Source organism: Pleurodeles waltl, chromosome 5 (assembly GCF_031143425.1).
Source record: "Pleurodeles waltl isolate 20211129_DDA chromosome 5, aPleWal1.hap1.20221129, whole genome shotgun sequence".
Lineage (NCBI taxonomy): Eukaryota > Metazoa > Chordata > Amphibia > Caudata > Salamandridae > Pleurodeles > Pleurodeles waltl.
The window spans coordinates 1,253,282,203-1,253,304,939 of NC_090444.1; the positions used below are offsets into that span (position 1 = coordinate 1,253,282,203).

The window sequence follows — 22,737 nt, forward strand, 5'->3', positions numbered from 1 at the left end:
TGTAAGATAGGGGAGGTGGACCGTGAAGGGGTACACTTAAAAAAAACACAGGGCTTTCTGAAAAAACATTATCTCCAACTACCCTGGAGAATTACATTCAAATAACATGATATAATGTATATGCATCCGTGTTTTAAAATGTGTATCTTACATTGAATACTAATAAAATGGGAACGTACATTGTAATTACTATTACATAATTGAACATAACTATAGTACAAATTAGCAATACCATTTACAGAAGGCCTTATTCTCTGCATCTTCCTCCCATTTTTCAAAGACAAGGAATTTATGAAGGTCAGACTTCAAGTTTGGCCAAGAAAAACATATAAATCCATTTCATTCCATCCTGTAATTGCAACCAGAGCAGCACCAACCGGAGCATTGATCAGTCCACAAATTTGACTGGAATTCAAGATTATTAACTGCTGACCTCCGTGACATCCCCCGTTTGGGGGCGGATAAACAGTGGCTAAATCTGGCGATGACATTTAATTTGGGCTATCTTATGTTTTGAATAAGAAATGTACCTGTTTCTTTCCGATCCCCGTCATGCAACTTTCCATCGAAGTCCTCTGACATTTCAATAGCATTATCCTCTGCTTTTATGTCCGGCTGTTCATCGGCCTTTTCTTTCTCCTTTTCTTCACCTTGACGGTGACTGTCCTCCACCTTGACAAGTGAAAGCAAAAGACTTGTACATTAAACTTTTTACAAATGTATCCAAACATTAATCAACATGTCCCAAGGTATGTCTGTTCAATATATTGTCCATATAATTAAAAATAAAATAGACGCCAAATGCCACATATCTTACTGGCGCACCTTTCATCTACTTACAGCTGCAAAACATTCACCCTCACCGATGTCCTACATTATTTATAATCATTAGGAAAGTGGATTATTAATTTGGGGTGAACAAGTATCGACCTCGGAGATAAGGCCACAACCTGATAGACGGTACACAAATTTGATAAAAATAAACATGTCCAATCCCTGAGAAGGAGACACCAACCAGTCAGGCTTCAATCAAAGGCAATACGTAAATATTTAGGCAGTGAATACGCAGTAGAAAAAGTCACACAAATTACAATAAAACTTGACAACCACATTTTAAATAAATAGTAAAATGCAATGAGTAAAAGAGGACAAAAACAACAGAAATCCATTAAGGGGAACCAGAGGAATAACTTTTTAAAGATTTAGGTGACTATAGCACCAAAAGGTACAAAGTGCCAATGATAGTCTACAGGAGTGGTACTAGGGCCTCCGTGCCACAGGGATGTGGAATTCCTATCGCCCCAGGGATGTGGAATTCTTATCGCCCGTCGCCCAGGACATCTTGTTTGGGGTCAAGGGCAACAAGTTTTTATGTTTACTTTGTCCTTGGGACAAGTAGGCCCAACCTACAAACCCTTTGGCTGCCTGTTTACAGAGAGTGGAATTCTCTGCAGTTGAGGTAATGGGTTTCCAAAAGATAATGCTGTTCGAACTTGTATTTATGGTTCATTATTTGAAAGCCTTCATTATTAGGGTGAGTGCTGTAAATAAATGTTTTAAGGTCACACTTCACTACTGACGTTGGTTCCAGTACAAAAAAAAAAAAAAGTGTACACACATGTTTGAAAAGTTTAGGCTAAGAGGCTAAGTATAATGCTCCCAGAATGCTCTCTGATTATATGCAAATGAAGTGTCATTTAGTAAAATGTGTTGATGCATGCTAGTATTTCCCAAAAATATTTCTAATGGAAAATCAGTGTAACCATTTTCAACACGATTATGGGAAGCATGAAAATAAACAAACACTGACAAAGCCAACTGATCTGACATATTTTTATAAGTCTTTTAGTTTCATCAATGCGTGTCTTGTTTTGACATGGCTTTTGTAACACTTTATTGTTGTGGGAGCTACCAGGCCCTCAACATTGTAACAAACATTGGCAAAACCCCCCCAAAAAGTTTTTGAACTCTTAAAGCACACGTTGCCACCAGTGGCATAACAAAGGCCCCGCAGCCGCCCTCCGGGGTGCCCCTCCAGCACAGCACCTGCCCTGAGTGAGTCTGGAGAGGGGGCTCCTCCATGTTCTTTGCAAAGGGGCACCCTCCAGTTTCGTTACGTCACTCATTGCCACTGTATTTCCTGACACTGAACAAAACTACTTTGTGTGGCAATATGCTCCTTGTGGAAGAGCAGAATGCGATCGCTCACAGTAAAGCCAGCCGAAAGAGAGAGAAATAGAAGTTTAATAAAAACAAAATGTCTTTGTTAACACCAGACCTAATTAGGGACCAAGACCCACATGTAGGTAGCTTTTTGCATGTCGCAAACAGCGACTTTCGCTGTTTGCGACATGCAAAAAGCACATTGCGATGCACAAACCCAGTTTTGCGATTCAGTAACCTGGTTACCGAATCACAAAACGGGTTTGCGACTCGCAATTAGTAAGGGGTGTTCCCTTCCTAATTGCAACTCGCAGTGCAATGCAGGATTGTTTTGTGACCGCGAACGCAAACCAATCGCAGTTTGCACCCATTTCAAATGGGTGCTAACACTTTCGCAAAAGGGAAGGGATCCCCATGGGACCCCTTCCCCATTGTGAATGTCACTGTAAACATTTTTTCAGAGCAGGCAGTGGTCCTGCGGACCACTGCCTGCTCTGAAAAAATGAAACGAAAACGTTTCATTTTTCGTTTTTGTTATGCATCTCGTTTTCCTTTAACCGCTTAGGTGCGGGCGTCGGCCACTGGCCGACGCCCACACACCCTCCCTGGTGCGGGTCACGACCAGTGGCCGACACCAGGAAGGGCATTAATAAATTTTATTTTTTTTTCCCCCCCGGGAGACACGGAAGCTACCGTGTCTCCCCCCGCACCCCACCCGCCCCTTTGTGACGTCAGCGCGCCGCGAGGCGCGCTGACGTTGCAAAGGTGTTTTCCCCATGAAAGCAGGAAGCAGCCTTGCGGACGCTTCCTGCTTTCATGGGGAAAACGGCCTTTTTCACGTTCGGGAAGGCCTCGTAAGAAAGGGGAGAGTCTCCCCTTTCTTACGAGGCCTTCCTGAAAGTGTTTCCTGGCCCCCGGTCGCAGCTGTGCTGCGATCGGGGGCTAGGAAACACTTTCAGGTTTCCTGGCTCCCCCGATCGCAGCACAGCTGCGATCGGGGGGGTCAGGAAACATTTTGAAAAGGCCTCGTAAGAAAGGGGAGACTCTCCCCTTTCTTACGAGGCCTTCTGAAACTGTTTCTGGCCCCCGATCGCAGCTGTGCTGCGATCGGGGGCCAGAAACAGTTTCAGAAGGCCTCGTAAGAAAGGGGAGAGTCTCCCCTTTCTTATGAGGCCTTCTGAAACGGTTTCCTGGCCCCCGATCGCAGCACAGCTGCGATCGGGGGCCAGGAAACCCCACTAGACACCAGGGATTTCACTTTTGGGGGGCAGCCCCCCCCCCCCCCCGGAAAACGGGCCGCCCCCCCCCCCGGATAATTTTCTGAAAAAAATAAAAAGGTAGGTGCCCCCTGGGGAGGAGGGGAGGGGGGGGGGGGGGGGGGGGCGCAATCGCGCCCCCCCCCCCCCCCAGGGGAGTTAAAAAAATAAAAATAAAAATAAAAACAATGAAATGACAGGGGGTCGCCCGTGGCAATTTTTTTTTTTTTAGATGTTGTAGGGTTTCCCTGGGGGCCATTTTGGCCCCCAAGGAAACCATACAACAACTAAAAAAAAATATATGTATATATCTATATATATATATATCTATGTAGATAGATATATCTAGGTACATGGATATATCTATAGATATATCTATGTAGATATATATTTATATATATATATATATTGGTAGATCTGTATCAAAGAGATTTATAAAGCGCGCTACTCACCTGTGAGGGTCTCAAGGCGCTGGGGGGGGGACGGGGGGGAGGGAAAGGGGCTAGGAGGTTCACTGTTCAAAAAGCCAGGTTTTGAGGCCCTTCCTGAAAAGAAGTAGGTTTTGGGTCTTGCGAATGTGGGTTGTGAGTGCGTTCCATGTTTTGGGTGCAATGTAGGAGAAGGATCTGCCCCCGGTGGTGGTGTGTTTGATGCGGGGGTCAGAGGTGAGAGAGAGGTCAGCTGAACGGACGTTTCGTGTGGGGGTGTGGAAGGTGACTCTCGTTGAGGTAGGCAGGGCCTGTGTTGTGGAGTGATTTGTGTGTGAGGATGAGGATCTTGAAGGTGATCCTTTTGTTAATGGGGAGCCAGTGGAGGGATTTGAGGTGTGGAGAGATGTGTTCGTGTCGGTGGAGGTCGAGGATGAGTCGTGCTGCTGAGTTCTGGATGCGTGTAGTTTGCACTTGAGTTTTAGAGTGGTGCCGGCGTAGAGGGCGTTTCTGTAATCAAGCCTGCTGCTGATGAGTGCGTGAGTGACAGTTTTTCTGGTCTCTGTGGGGATCCATTTTAATGTTTTTCAGTATACGGAGTTTGTTGAAGCATGAGGAGGTAAGAGCGTTGATTTGTTGGGTCATAGAGAGGGAGGAGTCTAGGATGATGCTGAGGTTGCGTGCGTAGTTGGCGGGGGTGGGTGCAGGGCCTTGCGTGGTGGGCCACCATGGGGGGTCCCAGGTTTTTTTGGTGAGGGCCAAAGAGGATTATTTCGGTTTTGCTTGAGTTGAGTTTCAGGTGGTTGGCTGTCATATATACATCACTTTTGTCAATATGTGTGTGGTTTCCCTGGGGGGAAAAGGGTCTGACTTGTCTAGTGGCAGTTTTAGTGCCATAAAGAAGCGCAGAAGGTTTATATGCCTACTGCAAAGAGCACATCTGTATTTTATGTAAATAGCTGAGTACATTAGTAAAGTCTATGGAGAGATGAAGGGCACTTTTGCTGGGTGGTAATGAGGGAATCCGAGGAGGAGGGAGTGGGAGCACCAATAATGATTGTTGGACTGGGCGCAGGAGGTGCTAAAGACTGTGACGAATGGTATGTGACAAGGTGTTTTTTGAGTGTCTTGAAAGTACGTGCTGATTGAGGGAAGAAGCGCAGGTAAGGTGGCCTCTACTGTTGCACGTATCTCACACACACCATCGATTTTGTGACTGTCTACGTAGGCTAGTGTTTTAGAGCAACAGTTTAGCCAATAGCAGAGATGGCATCTTGATGGATGACTGCTGCCTGCACTCGGGTTATAGAGGACCGCTCTGACATAGGATCAGAGACTGAGACATCAGATACTGAGACAGCATCTGAGGGATAGGTCAATGGCGCAGACTCTGGGAGTGATTTTTCAGTCAGAGGAGTCCCATTCGAAAACTCCTCTTCCAGTACATTATGAGGGAGGTGATGAGGACAGTCCTGCTGTCCCTTCGCAAGCTGTTCGTGCAACTGGGTAATAGTGGGTTAGGCCAACCCAGAGAGCAGGTGAATGCGGCGGCAAGCAGAGAGAGAGTGCTCTCTTGGGAGCTCACCAATTTAGTTCAGCCCCAAATTCCACCACCCAAATCATATTGTGGAGACATCAAAATTGTCTATGGCAAAACAAACTGGTTTTGTAAGGCAGGCACCTGTGTTTTTGGTCCTGGATTCGGCGGCCATATAGAGAAACACACTAAACCCAAACATTTCTGGAAACTAGACATTCGGGGGAGTCCACAGAGGTGTGACTTGTGTGGATTCCCCAAAGTTTTCTTACCCAGAATACCCTGCAAAGCTGAAATGTTGAGAAAAAACTCTATTTTTCTCACATTTCTGTCACACAAACTACAGGAATATGCTGGGATCCACAACATTCCTACCACCCAGTGACTCCTCACCTGTCCTGATAAAAACACTACCCCACTTGAGTGCCTACACCTAGTGCCTGTGTCAGGAATGGATCACCCCAGGGTCAACAGCTGCCTCACGTAAGGACCAACATTGACCGTTGTGTGATCTATTCCTGTCGCAGGCACCAGGCCTAACCACACAAGTGAGGTATCATATTTATCGGGAGACTTGGGGGAACGCTGGGTGGAAGGAAATTTGTGGCTCCCCTCAGATTCCAGAACTTTCTGTCACCGAAATGTGTGGAAAACGTGGTATTTTAGCCACATTTTGAGGTTTGCAAAGGATTCTGGGTAACAGAACCTGGTCCGAGCCCCACAAGTCACCTCATCTTGGATTCCCCTGGGTTTCTAGTTTACAAAAATGTGCTGGTTTGCTAGGTTTCCCCAGGTGCCGGCTGAGCTAGAGGCCAAAATCCACAGGTAGGCACTGTTTTCTATGAAAACATGTGATGTGTCCACGTTCTGTTTTGGGGCATTTCCTGTCGCGGGCGCTAGGCCTACCCACACAAGTGAGGTATCATTTTTATCAGGAGACTTGGGGGAACGCCGGGTGGAAGAAAATTTGTGGCTCCTCTCAGATTCCAGAACTTTCTGTCACCGAAATCTGAGGAAAACTTGTTTTTTTAGCCACTTTTTGAGGTTTGCAAAGGATTCTGGGTAACAGAACCTGGTCCGAGCCCCGCGAGTCACCCCTCCTTGGATTGCCCTAGGTCTCTAGTTTTCAGAAATGCACAGGTTTGGTAGGTTTCCCTAGGTGCCGGCTGAGCTACAGGCCAAAATCTACAGGTAGGCACTTCTCAAAAAACACCTCTGTTTTCTTCCAAAAATTTTGATGTGTCCACGTTGCGCTTTGGGGCGTTTCCTGTCGCGGGCGCTAGGCCTACCCACACAAGTGAGGTATCATTTTTATCGGGAGACTTGGGGGAACGCCGGGTGGAAGGAAATTTGTGGCTCCTCTCAGATTCCAGAACTTTCTGTCACCGAAATGTGAGGAAAACTTGTTTTTTTAGCCACTTTTTGAGGTTTGCAAAGGATTCTGGGTAACAGAACCTGGTCCGAGCCCCGCGAGTCACCCCTCCTTGGATTGCCCTAGGTCTCTAGTTTTCAGAAATGCACAGGTTTGGTAGGTTTCCCTAGGTGCCGGCTGAGCTAGAGGCCAAAATCTACAGGTAGGCACTTCTCAAAAAACACCTCTGTTTTCTTCCAAAAATTTTGATGTGTCCACGTTGCGCTTTGGGGCGTTTCCTGTCGCGGGCGCTAGGCCTACCCACACAAGTGAGGTATCATTTTTATCGGGAGACTTGGGGGAACGCCGGGTGGAAGGAAATTTGTGGCTCCTCTCAGATTCCAGAACTTTCTGTCACCGAAATGTGAGGAAAACTTGTTTTTTTAGCCACTTTTTGAGGTTTGCAAAGGATTCTGGGTAACAGAACCTGGTCCGAGTCCCGCGAGTCACCCCTCCTTGGATTGCCCTAGGTCTCTAGTTTTCAGAAATGCACAGGTTTGGTAGGTTTCCCTAGGTGCCGGCTGAGCTACAGGCCAAAATCTACAGGTAGGCACTTCTCAAAAAACACCTCTGTTTTCTTCCAAAAATTTTGATGTGTCCACGTTGCGCTTTGGGGCGTTTCCTGTCGCGGGCGCTAGGCCTACCCACACAAGTGAGGTATCATTTTTATCGGGAGACTTGGGGGAACGCTGGGTGGAAGGAAATTTGTGGCTCCTCTCAGATTCCAGAACTTTCTGTCACCGAAATGTGAGGAAAACTTGTTTTTTTTGCCACTTTTTGAGGTTTGCAAAGGATTCTGGGTAACAGAACCTGGTCCGAGCCCCGCGAGTCACCCCTCCTTGGATTGCCCTAGGTCTCTAGTTTTCAGAAATGCACAGGTTTGGTAGGTTTCCCTAGGTGCCGGCTGAGCTAGAGGCCAAAATCTACAGGTAGGCACTTCTCAAAAAACACCTCTGTTTTCTTCCAAAAATTTTGATGTGTCCAAGTTGCGCTTTGGGGGCGTTTCCTGTCGCGGGCGCTAGGCCTACCCACACAAGTGAGGTATCATTTTTATCGGGAGACTTGGGGGAACGCCGGGTGGAAGGAAATTTGTGGCTCCTCTCAGATTCCAGAACTTTCTGTCACCGAAATGTGAGGAAAACTTGTTTTTTTAGCCACTTTTTGAGGTTTGCAAAGGATTCTGGGTAACAGAACCTGGTCCGAGCCCCGCGAGTCACCCCTCCTTGGATTGCCCTAGGTCTCTAGTTTTCAGAAATGCACAGGTTTGGTAGGTTTCCCTAGGTGCCGGCTGAGCTAGAGGCCAAAATCTACAGGTAGGCACTTTGGAAAAAACAGCTGTGTTTTCTATAAAAAAAATAGGATGTGTCCATGTTGTGTTTTGGGGCATTTCCTGTCGCGGGCACTAGGCCTACCCACACAAGTGAGGTATCATTTTTATCGGGAGACTTGGGGGAACACAGAATAGCAAAACAAGTGTTATTGCCCCTTATCTTTCTCTACATTTTTTCCTTCCAAATATAAGAGAGTGTGTAAAAAAGACGTCTATTTGAGAAATGCCCTGCAATTCACATGCTAGTATGGGCACCTCGGAATTCAGCGATGTGCAAATAACCACTGCTCCTCAAAACCTTATCTTGATCCCATTTTGGAAATGCAAAGGTTTTCTTGATACCTCTTTTTCACTCTTCATATTTCAGCAAATGAATTGCTGTATACCCAGTATAGAATGAAAACCAACTGCAGGGTGCAGCTTATTTATTGGCTCTGGGTACCTAGGGTTCTTGATGAACCTACAAGCCCTTTATATCCCCGCAACCAGAAGAGTCCAGCAGACAAAACGGTATATTGCTTTCAGAAATCTGACATCGCAGGAAAAAGTTACAGAGTAAAACATAAAGAAAAATGGCTGTTGTTTTCAGCTCAATTTCAATATTTTTTTATTTCAGCTGTTATTTTCTGTAGGAAAACCTTGTAGGATCTACACAAATGACCCCTTGCTGAATTCAGAATTTTGTCTAGTTTTCAGAAATGTTTAGCATTCCGGGATCCAGCATTGGTTTCACACCCATTCCTGTCACTAACTGGAAGGAGGCTGAAAGCACCAAATATAGTAGAAATGGGGTATGTCCCAGTAAAATGCCAAATTTGTGTTGAAAAATTCGGTTTTCTGATTCAAGTCTGCCCGTTCCTGAAAGGTGGGAAGATAGTGATTTCAGCACCAGAAACCCTTGGTTGATGGCATTTTCAGGGAAAAAACCACAAGCCTTCTTCGGCAGCCCTTTTTTCCCATTTTTTTGGAAAAAACAAAATTTTCACTGTATTTTGGCTATTTTCTTGGTCTCCTCCAGGGTAAACCACAAACTCTGGGTACCATTAGAATCCCTAGGATGTTGGAAAAAAAGGACGCAAATTTGGCGTGGTTAGCTTATGTGGACAAAAAGTTATGAAGCCCTAAGCGCGAACTACCCCAAATAGCCAAAAAAGGGCTCAGCACTGGGGGGGAAAAGGCCCAGCAGCTAAGGGGTTAAGGAAAACGGGCTGCATTACAAAAACAAAAAAAAAACTGCTTTATTGAAAAGCAGTCACAGACATGGTGGTCTGCTGTCTCCAGCAGGCCACCATTCGCGAGGAGGTCGCAAATTGCGACCCACCTCATGATTATTCATGAGGTGGGCATTTGCGAAGCCCTTGCGAATCACAGATGGTGTCAAGGACACCATCCTACATTCGGATTTGCGACTCGCAATTTGCAGGTCACAAATCTGAACCTACCTACATGTGGCCCCAAATTCTTAAAGAAAGTCACAAAAGTGCACCCATGGTATATGTCGTACCCCTATAAAATATTTGTGAACTGTATTTTAGCATGGGTAAATACGATGTGTAGATTTGCTCATGTGAAAATCTATTGAGCATTTGCAAGTTCATTTTCCCTCCAGCCACTTTCTTCCCAACCCTTGAAGAAGTTCTAATTCTGCCATTGTCAGGAGTAAATGTCCAACCTTTCTTATTATGGGAAAATATTAGAGAGAAGCTGGTAAAAATCTTTAAAACATGCAGGTTAGTAGGTTTGCGGACTCAAAGGCATTCCAGCCCTGAAACTATTGCTTACTGCTTCCTTCAGCCCCAGTATGCAGATCTGCAGAAAGGTGGCAAAATAAGGAAATTGCTACAGTAGGGATTGAAACTCCAAGTATTCAAGCCCTACTATGGTAGTAGCCCTGGCATAATCAGAGAGGCTATTAATTGCTGCCATAATTTGTCGCCACACTACATGGCACCAAAGGGACAAGTAGATCTTTTTACAGGACAAGTAGATTTGAGAAGCAACCTGTCCCCTGGACAAGTAGATATTTTAATAAATTCCACACCCCTGGTGCCATATGAAGCAGATTACGATGGAGCCTTCATCAGATACAACAAGTGGACTGCGCCAGGGAAACTCTGGAAGTCAAAAAGCTTAAAGAAGTACAACATTTCAAAGTAGAAAAATATTGCCTTTTCTTCCAAGTCTCAACACAGAAAGGAACTTGTCATTTTTTGAGAAGAAAAACCCCCCAAATGGGCTAGCGGTGAAACTGTGGCCACCACCATGGAACTGACGGCTGGGAACGGAACTCAGCTCGGCATTTTGAGGCAAAGGTCTCTTGCAGCTTTTCGTTTCTCTGCAGCCACACAAGAGGTCATCCAACTGACCTCCGAGCCCACTTTTTTTGTCATGGGTAAAAGAGGGAGCAGGTTCAGTCCTTTAGGGCTTCTCTCAGGTCACAGGCAGTGGGTCCAGGCCACTTTTGCTCTTCTGCAGGTCCAGAAACTGTTCTGCGGATGGTACCCTGAAGAGGGACATTTATGCCTTGCACCCGTTAGTATTGGGAGGGGTGGGGGCGTTACTACGTACTCCCTAAGCAATAGGGGTCTGTCTATTACAACGGTTATCTGCTTGCAAGCCAAGCTGTTCTCGAACCTCAATCAATCAATTAATCATCAAACCCAACAAAGTCTGGAGAAACACCTCTCAGGTCCCTACCAACATTTTTGATGTCAGTTCTATACTCTACAAAAATTGCAAACAGCCAGTCACACACTTCTCTTTCACATCACCACTTCTGTTCGTTTTCTGTTACTGTTAACTGTTGCTGTTACCGCAATCGAGGAACTTCCACGCTCCCCCTTTCTGTCTTTTAATTTAATTTTATTGCGATTTCGAGCTATTAAATGGTTTTTCAAACTACTTAACTGGAATTCCAAGAGGTTTTCTGTTTAGCCCTATCCTTTACTCTGACACTCAATGGGACAGTCGATTTAATTATCTTCCTATAAACAATGAACCACCATGATTGTCGAACATGCAAACCCTCTCTCCTAGTCAACACTTCAAAGTCTCCAGCTGACTGCATATTAACATTTCAATTTAATGTTCAAAATGGTTCTTCCAACCAACTGAAAATCAATGTCTCACATTTTCTTTAAAAAATAAATCACACAGTTACAAGGGCACTCCCGGCTCTTGTCCAGAATCAAAGTGAATTCCACCAGGTCAGACGCACATTAGAAAGTTGCAACCGGTTGGTGAAGGGACCACAGGGGCCCCAAACTGCAAGAACGTAACACTATTGATATTCTGCGAGGTCTGCAGAGTCTCTTCCAAATGCTGTCTCCCCAAGGTGGTAGATAATATGTCTCTTGTGTCATAGGAAGAGGACAAAGGCACTGAGCTATGAAGCACAGAAACAGAGGCAATAATCTACGGCTTTCAACAGTAGGTGCAAAGTGAGATGCAGGGCGCTGAGCCCAGTGACTGTGTGAGCTCCAACTGGGTGTACAAGGAGTGAATACATCATGCAGCGTGTAGTCTCAGAGACGACTCCGTTCTTGCAAGACCTAGTGAAGGCATAGCGAGAGCGAGACAAGCATGGCCATTACAGGGATGTCAGTCAATTGTTTGAAGGTGGAGAGAACCCGTCTACCTACTGTTAGGTGGAGCTCTGTTGAGACACTTACAGGAGAGCTGAAGGTGCCTGCATTTCAATATATGATTTACCACTGTACTGAGAGGGGGCAAAAGGTGAGATGACAACATTCATCTGTACTGAGAATAATATTCAACTAGCCCACGTAGCTAAAAACTTTGAGGGATCTGCACTTGGGGGTTTACTGCTGGTAAAGTTCAAGCAGCCTGACATAAAGCACATGTTGGAGAACGAGATGGGCCTATGAGTGCCTGGAAGAGTCTCGAGTTCAGGAGGCCTACAGTTTTTTGGTTAGCTCGGACACTTTGGACTGGACAAGAGAGGTTACAATATGCCTCAGTTGCAAGATGACCACAATATGCATTCTACAGTAGGATATCCGAAAAGCCCACTTCTATGTTTCTTTTCTTTGTTAGAGGTTTGGGATGGCACATTACCCTTCCCTTCAATTATTAAGCAAGGAAAATTCAGATCACTAGGGGAATGCTCCCCAATGTTTCCGATGATTTCACTTTAAAGAAATACTGCATGAAGCAAATACCATGTAAAAATTATGTGCAAAATGGTTACACGCAATATTTGACTGCCTCGAGCAATTTTCGGTCGGCTTGGCCCAACAGGCTACAAAGTGGCAATACCAAGTTAACACTAATCCCTACAGCAGCCATGGCCCTTATAAAGCAGACCTCTGGATCCAACTTGAAACATTTAAGAAGAAGCTCCACGAAGAACTGACTCGGGATATAAATTCAGTGGAAAAAACTACGTAAATCAATAGTTATTGATTAGGGAACACAGAAAATGCCCTGATTTTCTTTTACCAGTTATGGTATTCCTGGCTCACAGCACTCATCATAACTCACACTGCCTCTTATATTTTGTTCCCAATAGACATCTTCTTTTTCATGTGCCACCAATAAAGCAGTACAATGAGCATGGCTTGCAGAATGATTTGTGGTGTTAACCACTTACTGTACTACAAATCTCTGCCCTTTTTCTTTTTTTTGTTCAGTGAACCAGAACCAACCATTAGCTGTGGTTTTGTCAGCGAATTCCCAATGTTCAGTTTATCATACACTGCATTCAACTTCCATATATCCAGTCTATCCAGTAAATGACCTTCAACTAGGGTTGGCTGCAGATCCTAACCCCCATGGGGAGACAACCCCTACGGCACACGGCCTTTGGTCAAGTGCAATACTGATTTGGCCACAGAGTGCTAGCTGTCAGAAAACCTCTGCACCCAGCACCCAAAAGCGTCCCCTGTAACTCTGCTCTCACTATCGGCTTGAAAGCTTGTATACTTGCACTGACTTAAATTTGGTGCTTACCAAATTTCATAGTAATGCCTCAAAAAGCACTAAAGATGTTACTGAATGCAAATTTTATTGTCACATTTATCTATGCCCACTTTCTTAGCAGTCTAATTGGATCGGCTCAAAACTTCACGTACCAACGATAAGTGGAACCCCCATTCACACCTGTGAAATTCTGTGTGCACTCACTAAACAGTAAAAAAAAAAAAAAGTGGCAAATGAGTAATGTTTTGACATTCCCCTTAAACATGCTTTCCCTTGACAGACCTGCATGAATTTAGGTTAACCATGTTAAGTGTCTACCCAATTTGAGTTCCAGCAAACAGATTGTGGTTTGAAACGAAGCTGGCCAGGAACTTTCACTCCTAGGGGCACAATGAGCTGAAAATAAATAGGCAAACACAGTAAAGAATATTTTGCATTTAATAAGATTGTGTCTTGACAAGGGAGTTTGAGGCATCTTCAAGAACGTCTGAACAGTAAGCTAAGGGCTCTGCTGGCTGATCTCTGCCCCTCCACCCCAACAGCAGTCTAGAAGAGGAATTAACAGAACAATGCTTTGCACGGACAGCAGGGGAGAAGGATGAAATGGAGGACGAGACCTGCTGGATGGATCTATGGCCTTTCTCTCTGGTTCTACCTAAGCAATGGAGGATGAGTAGATTTTGGGGTTGTTTTGACTGTCACTGATAAGACTGTCACAACTGGAGAAGAGCCAGGAGAAGAAACAAGGCCAGTCTTTGAAAAAGTATCCAGACCACTGGCATCCTGTTTTTCATACCAAATTTCCTCATTGTATTGTGAAACAAAATTGTCCTCCTAATCAAAATTTGTAGTTTCCAGAGTCAGTACCAAAAAGATTGCCTGAAGTCTGAGTCCTGCCATGTGGTAAAGGCAGGGAATTTGAATCAGAAGGGTTGTCAGCTGGCTGAACTCCGGCAGGGGTCCGGCAAGGCCTTGGTTGAGAGGGTTCTGATCGGAGTTAGAAAGCGCAAAGAGCAGCAAATTCTCTTCCAGTGTTGGTTGGCACCGGTACTGATGCAAAGTGAACCGGTGCAGTGGGTGGTGCTGCAACCAAATTCGGCACCAGATCAGGTGCAAACCGAGTGGCATGTTGACGTCCTCTCTGGAGTTCAAAATTGAAATGAAGGGGCAGAATCCTGCTTTTATTTCTTGTGCTTTTTCTTTGACGAACCCGAAAACGTTGATCACAACAGATCTGCTATAGGAACAACTTCAAGTTCAAGCACAGGACTTTCCTTTTGACTTCCACCGTTCGCAGCATGAAGTCTTCTGATGCTTGGGGACATAACACTTCACATCGTGGTCCTACATGACCTTTGGATTCATTCAGGTGCAGTCGCCACAGCCCCTGGAGTTGCGTTCTGACCCCAAGCACTATAGGAATACTTTGTGATGGTCTGTCACAAACATAAGTTTGCAACAGTTCCTACAATGCTTGAACCAGGTTATCTTAGGGACATTTTTTCCATTGCAGACTGGTAACATTACTTTAAAAAAGGGTGTTGAGAAGACTAAGGAGTAGCCACATGTAATTGTCTGGAGGCATGAAAATAAAAGAACTGATGTAATCGTGCATGGGTAGTGCTTCTAAGCAGCTGTCTGAACAAAGTACTGCCTTGTAAAAGGGTATAGAGCTGATCATGTAGCTACTTTACAAATATCAGCTATGGAGATATTTCCAAAGAAAGACATTGTTTTACCTCTTCTAAGGGTGAAATGTGGCCTGGGAGTGCAGGTTCTTTCAGCTTTAAGATAGCAGATTTGGATGCATTTTGCAATCCACCTGGCTATACATGCCTGATATAGGATGGACTTTAAAGGGTTAAGCAAACATCATGAAAATCTGTTGTGTTTCACAAAAGGATTTGCCCTATCAATGTAATATATTATGACACGTTTAATGTCAAATGTGTGCCCTTTTAGCTATCAAGTCTGGTTGAGGGGAAAAAGACTGGGACCTCTATAGTTTGGCTGAACTGGAAAAGAGACCATTTTGGGTAAGAACTAAGGGTTAGGCTAGAGAACCACCCTATTGTCGTAAGGTTCAAAGAAAGGCTCCTCAAGTATCATAGACTTCAATTCACTAAAACACCTTAACAATATAATAGCTACAAGGAAGCGGACTTTGCAGGTCTGGAACTGTAGAGGGTAAGATTGTAGTAGTTTGAAAGGAAGACACATAAGCCTGGTATGGCCAACATTAAGGTTCCAGACTCAGGCTGGTAAGTACCCTCTGTGGCAATACCCTTTTAAGTCCTTCCATGATAGAGTTCATGAGAGGGATGGTGTGTATATTGTGTGTATAGTGTGTGTGTGTGTGTGTGTTTGTATAGTGTGTGTGTGTATAAAAATAATCTTATACACACACACACACACACACACACACATATCATTCCCCCTGTGTGGCTGTTCCTCAATGCAACAGTGCCTCTGCCTGTAAGGGTGGTCCTCATATTAAATGCAGCAAAACACGACCCCAGCTCGGGACTCAGGACTGGCACTCCGGGACAGTGCATCTTTAATAAAATTTAGTGCTAGTTAAAACAAAAACAAACATGTTTCGGCTCCTTGACCTTTGTCAGAATCAATGGATGTACATAAAGACCTAATTAAATTTACTTCTGTGATTATAATAACAAACAATGGAAAATCACTAACACACATTGAAGGGAACATATGTATCCACATCGGCCATCTTTGCCCATTTATTTTCGTATGTCATCACAATTCACTTAGGTGTTGGTCCGCATCAAAACCAACTTGTTATTTTCAAAACAACAAAACAAATTGATATATCCCTGCATGCATATTATTGACAAACCTCAATACAATCCTGCCCTGAATGGGCGAATCAAAATACAAATCATCATAAAAGTAAATACTTATCATTATGGTGGCCATATTTGATTAGTTTTATATTGCATAATATATCTAATAATGTAGGAGGCATGAGTTTTTAATCAAACATATTTATGTGTACATCCTAGATTTAAAATTTGCTATTCCCAGAAAAGGGTTCCATTATAGCAAACCTTAATGCAATCCCACCTTGAATGGGTGAATCGGACTAAAATTAATTATCAAACGAACATTGATCATTCTAGCAGCCCTACTTAATATATATATACTATGCCATGCACATGCTGTAGATAGCATAAATTTCAAATTAAAGATGGAACACATCTTGCTTTCTTTTACTGAGGGTAAAGGCTTCACTCACCTTGTTTACTTAAAAAGCAACGTTCTGTAAATGATGCTATCATGTCCTAGCGTGTAGAAGTTATAATGTAATATATTATTTTAAAAATATATTCTCATGGCAGCAGTTGAGTACATGAAACCAAAAGTGTGCCATGTAGTGCTGCAGACTTTGCATAAGTCTGCCATCTAGTGTTGGGGTTGGAGTGTTACAAGTTGTTTTTCTTCGAAGAATCTTTATCGAGTAACAAGATGGAGTGACTCCTCCTCTCGGTGATAGTGCGCATGGGCATCAAGTACTTTGTTAGATTGTTTTCCCACAGGAGGGTGAAGTAAGGAGAGAACAAATGTGTGTGTGTATATATATATATATATATATATATATATATATATATATATATATATATATATATAGAGAGAGAGAGAGAGAGAGATGTCCATGCAGTGTATATACATATTTACATAAAGAAAGTACAGCTGCAGGCGTCCGGGGAGGAGGGAGAGCGCATGTGAATCTGCAGCACTACATGCCACGAACAGATGTCTAATGGGTGAGTAACATTTTCTGTTCAATGGCATGTGCAGTTGCTGATAAACATGCTTGGCATAGACTGAAAAGCAGTCCCCTCCCAAAATAAGCAGTGGCTAGCCTGTAGGAGTTGGAGTAGTGTGAAATAGACCAACTGCTTGACCAACATTTGCTTGCTGGTGAGAACACATCCACACAGTAGTGTTTAGTAAATGTGTGGTGTGGACCACGTGGCTGCTTTGCATATATTTGCCATTGGTATATTTCCTAAGAATGCAACTGAAGCTCCTTTCCTTCTAGCAGAATGTGCTTCAGGAGTTACTAATAGCTTTTTCTTAAATCTTTTGTTCTATCTGTATAATACATGAGAGCTCTTTTAACATCAAGAATGAGAAAAGCTCTTTCAGCAACAGAATCTGACTGTGGAAAGAAGACTGACTGATTGATGTGAAATGGTGAAACTACTTTAGGTCGGAACTATGTGTTTGTTCTAAGTACTATTTTATTTTTTGTGAATTTGGAAGAAAGGTTCTTCTAAAGTGAATGCCTGAATTTCACTAACTCTCCTTAAGGAAGTAATTGCTGCTAGGAAAGCAACCTTCCATGAGAGAAACTGAAGAGGGCAAGAACGCATGGGTTCAAATGGTGGATCCATAAGCCTTGTGAGCACGATATTAAGATTCCAGGCAGGAGCTGGTGGAGCTCTAGGTGGATTAATTCTTTTAAGGCCTTCCATAAAAGCTTTTATGACAGGGATTCTAAACAGAGAAGTATGCCGTCTGTTTTGTAGGTAAGCAGCTATTGCTGTTAAATGGCTTTTAATAGATGAGTATGCAAGATTTGCTTTCTGTAAATGAAGCAAATAAACAATATCCTGTACTGATGCTTTAAGTGGATCAATGTTTTTGGTTTGACAGTAATATACAAAACGTTTCCGTTTAGCTGCATAGCACTATCTGGTTGTAGGTTTGCGTGCTTCTTTTAGAATGTCCATACATTCCATTGGAAGCTAAAAAAATCGAAACTCCATGACCTCAGGAGTCAAATCGCCAGGTTGAGCATACTGGGCTAGGGATGTCTGATTTGATCTTTGTTTCGAGTCAATAGGTCTGGTCTGTTTGTAAGCTTGTGATGTGGAATTACAGACAGATCCAACAGTGTTGTGTACCAGTGTGTACGTTCTCACGTGGGAGCTATGAGTATCATAGTGAGGGAGGTGCGACGGATCTTGTTGATCAGATAAGGAATTAGTGGGAGAGGGAAAAGCGTAAGCAAATATCCTTTACCAATTGATCCATAGAGCATTGCCCTTGGATCAAGGGTGTGGGTACCTGGATGCAAAGTTTGGGCATTTTGCGTTTTTGCTTGTTGTGAAGAGGTCTATGTCTGGGGTTCTACACATGCAGACGTACTGTTGAATCACTTATGGGTGAATCTCCCATTCGTTTATTTGTTACTGCATCCTGCTTGAGGGGTCTGCTAGTTGGTTGTGTATCCCTGGGATATACTTTGCTAGTAGTTGAATGTAATTGTGAGTTGCCCATTACCAAATTGTCTGTGCTAGAAGGGACAATTGAGATGAGTGTGCCGCCTATCCCCCATCTTTGCAGATAATACATTGTGATCATGTTGTCTGTCCTTATCAAAACTGTCTTGTGCGTGATCTGTGGCTGGAAAGCTTTGACTGCTAGGAACAATGCTAGTATTTCCAAATGATTTATGTGATAAGTTTGTAGAATTGAGTCCCATTCCCCTTGTATGGTAAGATTGTTGAGATGGGCTCCCCAACCTATCATTGAAGCATTGGTTGTAATTATGGTCTGTTGCACAGAGTCCTGAAACGGCTGCCCTTTTGATAAGTTTGGTGTGATTCCACCACTGCAGAGAGGTTTAAGTTTGGAGGTCCAGCAACACTAGAACATGAAGTTGACCCTGTGCTTGAGACTACTGTTGCCAGAGACACTGTTGTCGGGGTCTCATGTTTAGAGGTGCGTTGGGTACTATTGCTATGCACAACGCCATCATTCCCAAAAGATTCACGATAAACATTGCTGTGTAAGTGTGATTGTACTGTAGTTGAGATATGAGATTGTGGAAAGCTTGAATTCTCTGTGGGTTTGGGTACGCTAATGCTGATTGAGTGTTCAGAATTGCTCCCAGATACGGTTGCATTTGCGCTGGTTGCAGATGAGATTTTTGGTAATTGATTGTGAACCCTAGACTATATATGGTATCCACTGTGTACTGGTTGTGCTGTTGACAGGTTTGAATGGTGCTGGCTTTTATGAGCCAGTCGTCCAGATAGGGAACAACATGTATATGTTTCTTCTGAGGTATGCTGCAACCACTGCGAGGCATTTGGTGAATACCCTTGGTGCTGTTGTTACTCCAAAAGGTAGTACTTTGAACTGGTAGTGCTTTCCTGCAATCACAAATCTTAGACATTCGCGATGTGCTCGATGTATGGGAATGTGGAAGAAGCATCTTTTAGATCTAGTGCTTTCATGTAGTCTTGTTGTTGTAGCAGCGGAATGACGTCCTGACGAGTGACCATGTAGAAATGCTTTGACAGGATGTAGTGATTAAAGAGACCGAGATCTAGGACTGATCAGAGAGTACCATCCTTTTTTGGTATATGGAAATATAGAGACTATACTCCTGTCCCCTGTTGAGATATAGGTACCATCTCTATTGCATCCTTGCGTAGAAGTGATTGTACCTCTTGTTGTAATAAATGTAGGTGTTCCAGAGAAAGCCTGTGTGAGCGAGGGGGAATGTTTGGTAGAGTACAGTAAGTTCTAGGCAATAACCATTCTGGATAATTAACAGCACGCACTGATCTGTTGTAATGTTGTGCCATTTTTGATAGACATTTTTCAGTCTTCCTCCCGCAGGAGATGTATACTGTGTGGGGATGTGCAGAAAGTCACTGTTTAGTTGAGGTGGAGGAACCTCTTGTGGTGGTGGATTTACCTTTACCTCTAAAGCTGTTTCCCTTTTAAGAACCTCTGAAAGAGCCTCTGGTGTGAAATTGTTGTCCTTCCTTTTGTTGGGATGTGGACGGCTCGGAGGTTGATGGTTTAAAACTACCTCTAAACTGGGGACTACGAAAAGTTCCCCAAACAGGGGTAGTATAAAGGGCACCCATAGCCTTAGCTGTTTCAGAGTCTTTCTTTAGTTTCTCTATGGTGGTATCTACTTCTGGGCCAAATAAGTGTTTCTTATCAAAAGGCATATCGAATACTGCTTGTTGTATTTCAGGTCTGAAGCCTGAAGTTTGTTATCATGCGGGCCTTTTAATGACCACACTGGTGTTAATACCCCTTTGCTGCTGTGTCTGCTGCATCTAAAGCAGACCTAATTTTGTTTTTAGCGATAGCCTGGCCCTCTGTAACTATCTGCTGTGCCCTTTTTTGGTGTTCTGGTGGAAGGTACCGTAAGAACTCCTCCATCTCATCCAATGAGCTCTATCGTATCTTGCTAACACAGCTTGAGAATTAGCAGTTCTCCAGTGATTATCAGCTTGAGATGCTAATCTTCCCCACTGCATCAAACTTGCGACTTTCCTTGTCTAAGTGAGGAGCATCCCCTGTGGGTTGACTATTTGCCCTTTTCCTGGCCGCACTAACAACTATAGAGTCAGGTGGCAACTGTTGGGTAATACAAATTGTGTCTGAAGGTACAGGTTTGTGCTTTTTGTCTACCCTTGGTATAACAACCCTAGACTTTACTGGCTCCTTGAAAATGTCATCTGCATGTTTAAGCATGCCTGCGAGCATGGGTAGGCATTGATACTCCTTGTGAGTGGACGATAACGTGTTGAACAAAACATCATCCTCTATGGGATCTATAAGAAACTGCACGGTGTGGTATGCAGCTGCCCTAGCTATGACCTGGTTGTAGGCAGTAGTATCTCCAGGTGGAGATGGCCTAGCTGGGTTTGAATTAAGGTCATTGGATGGTACAGGGTCTGGATCATATGAATCCCATGGTTCTATGTTACAATGAGTGCCACCTAAATCATCCCCATGGGAAGAAATAGGGGACTGCAGAGAAAACTGTGTAGGTGAAGGTGGTGGAGTATCTGGTGGTGAGGAAGCAGGAAGTAAAGGAGAATGTGGTGGTGAAGGCTGTTGCACTGCCTTTGGTTTCTCCTTATGCTTGAATATCTTAGCAGGTGGAGGCCCAGCTTCTAAAGTCTTAGAAAGTTAACTTTCTCTCTGTTGTAGGAGGAGGAGAAGCAATAATCCTTCCAGTGTCTTTGTGAATCTGGATATGGCGCTGTTTAGCGTCCATTACTTCTAGTATGGGCCTTATGTCTGAAGACTCCTCTGTAGTCGGAGCATATTTTTCACCCACTGGTTTCAGCTCAGAAAGTTTCGAGACCGAATGTTTTAGTCAGGACGAGAACGTCAGCTCCGAAGTTGATGGCAGTTTTTTTTGGCTCCAAAGTAGAAGTCTCCATTTTTCGACTCAACAGCAAAACATAAGTATAACGCTGTTCGGTCGGCGCCGAATACACTTTGGTCTTTTTCAGTGCCAAAACCAAAGGTTGGTCTACCGTATGTGTCTTTGTGGGAGTAGGCCAGAGAAGGGCGTGGTCGCCCAAAAAGGGCGTTTAATCGACCCCGACGACTGCAATCAGATCAAATGTAAGTGAGAAAAACTATACCAACGTTTATAGAAAGAAGAGAGAAGTTCAGATAGTACTGAACCGAGATCTACCGAAGCAAGGAAACACGTCCGAACCAGACGGCAGAAAGAAAACAATCTAACAAAGGACTCAATGCCTATGCGCACTATCACCAAGAGGACGAGTCACGATCTCATGACTCGAAAAAGATTCTTCAAAGAAAAACATCTTGTAACACTCCGAGCACAACACTAGATGGCGGACTTATGCAAAGCATGTGTAAAGCTACCAAGTTCAAAGTTCACTCAAAGACTAAATAACAAACATAAGATTTGGAAGACCTAACACTCAGCTGAAAAACCCTCTTGATTTTCTTGGACACCTCGGATCGAAGGTAAGGTTGGTGAGATGCTACAGAACTTCCACCTTGAAGCCAGATATATCCCCGCCAAGACGATCAACTCCCCCCTGAGCACTTCAGGAGGTGTTGCTATAGTCACTCTAGTTCTTCTGACAGAGTCCTATCGTAAGGTGACAGGAAGCCCACAGAATTAGTGTTGCACTAGTGGGTAGAATCCCCAACAACTACCCTCTTCCAGCTGCATCAATTTGCTTTCTATCCTTATCAGGTGGGGAAAACACTTGAGCAGCAGCCCATTCACGAGTACTATGTAGCACCATAGAGTCTGGTGGATGCGTATGTATGTGAGGTCACTCTGCGATGGGAGTATGAGCCAGGAGAGCTGTGGAATCACCTTTCTCAGACTATTGGCTAAGATTTTTGCAAGATTTGTATAATTTGTTGTTAGATTTCTTTAATATCTTGTGCATTTCTTCCTCAATTGTTTTGGTGCTGTTTAATCAAATACTTTACACTTGTTTCTTTGTATAAAGCTAGACTTCTCAGAGAAACATCTACCAAGGGTCATCTAAGGTTTACCATACTAAAACTGGTCCTAAAAGGGGTTACACGTTGAGGACACATAACCACACCATATAATACACCCCATTTCCTCACAGCATCACAAAATGTGACTTGAAAAAGGGAGGCTAAAAGGTACCCCTTTAATTGTTGCCACAGTAAGGCCTTGCTGGACTAAGGCCAGAACATCCGAGAAGTATTCATTCAGGGGGTGATGTGTCAGGAGAAACACCAAGCAGTATACTTCTCCCAGTTTCCTGCATAGACCGATTTCGTAAATAAATGCTTGGCTGCCAAGATGACTTCAATAACTTATGGAGGAAGATCAAAAACTGTTGCTCAATTTCCAC

The 22,737-nt window shown here is 43.9% G+C and overlaps 1 protein-coding gene across 1 annotated transcript in view; it reads right to left on the reverse strand.

Moving 5' to 3' along the window:
- Positions 1-22,737, reverse strand: part of MDN1 (midasin AAA ATPase 1) — a 1,740,009-nt gene that overhangs the window by 205,522 nt on the left and 1,511,750 nt on the right. The window contains exon 85 of the mRNA XM_069235499.1: positions 531-672. Coding sequence (XP_069091600.1) covers positions 531-672 — 142 coding nt within the window. The remainder of the gene's footprint in view (positions 1-530; positions 673-22,737) is intronic.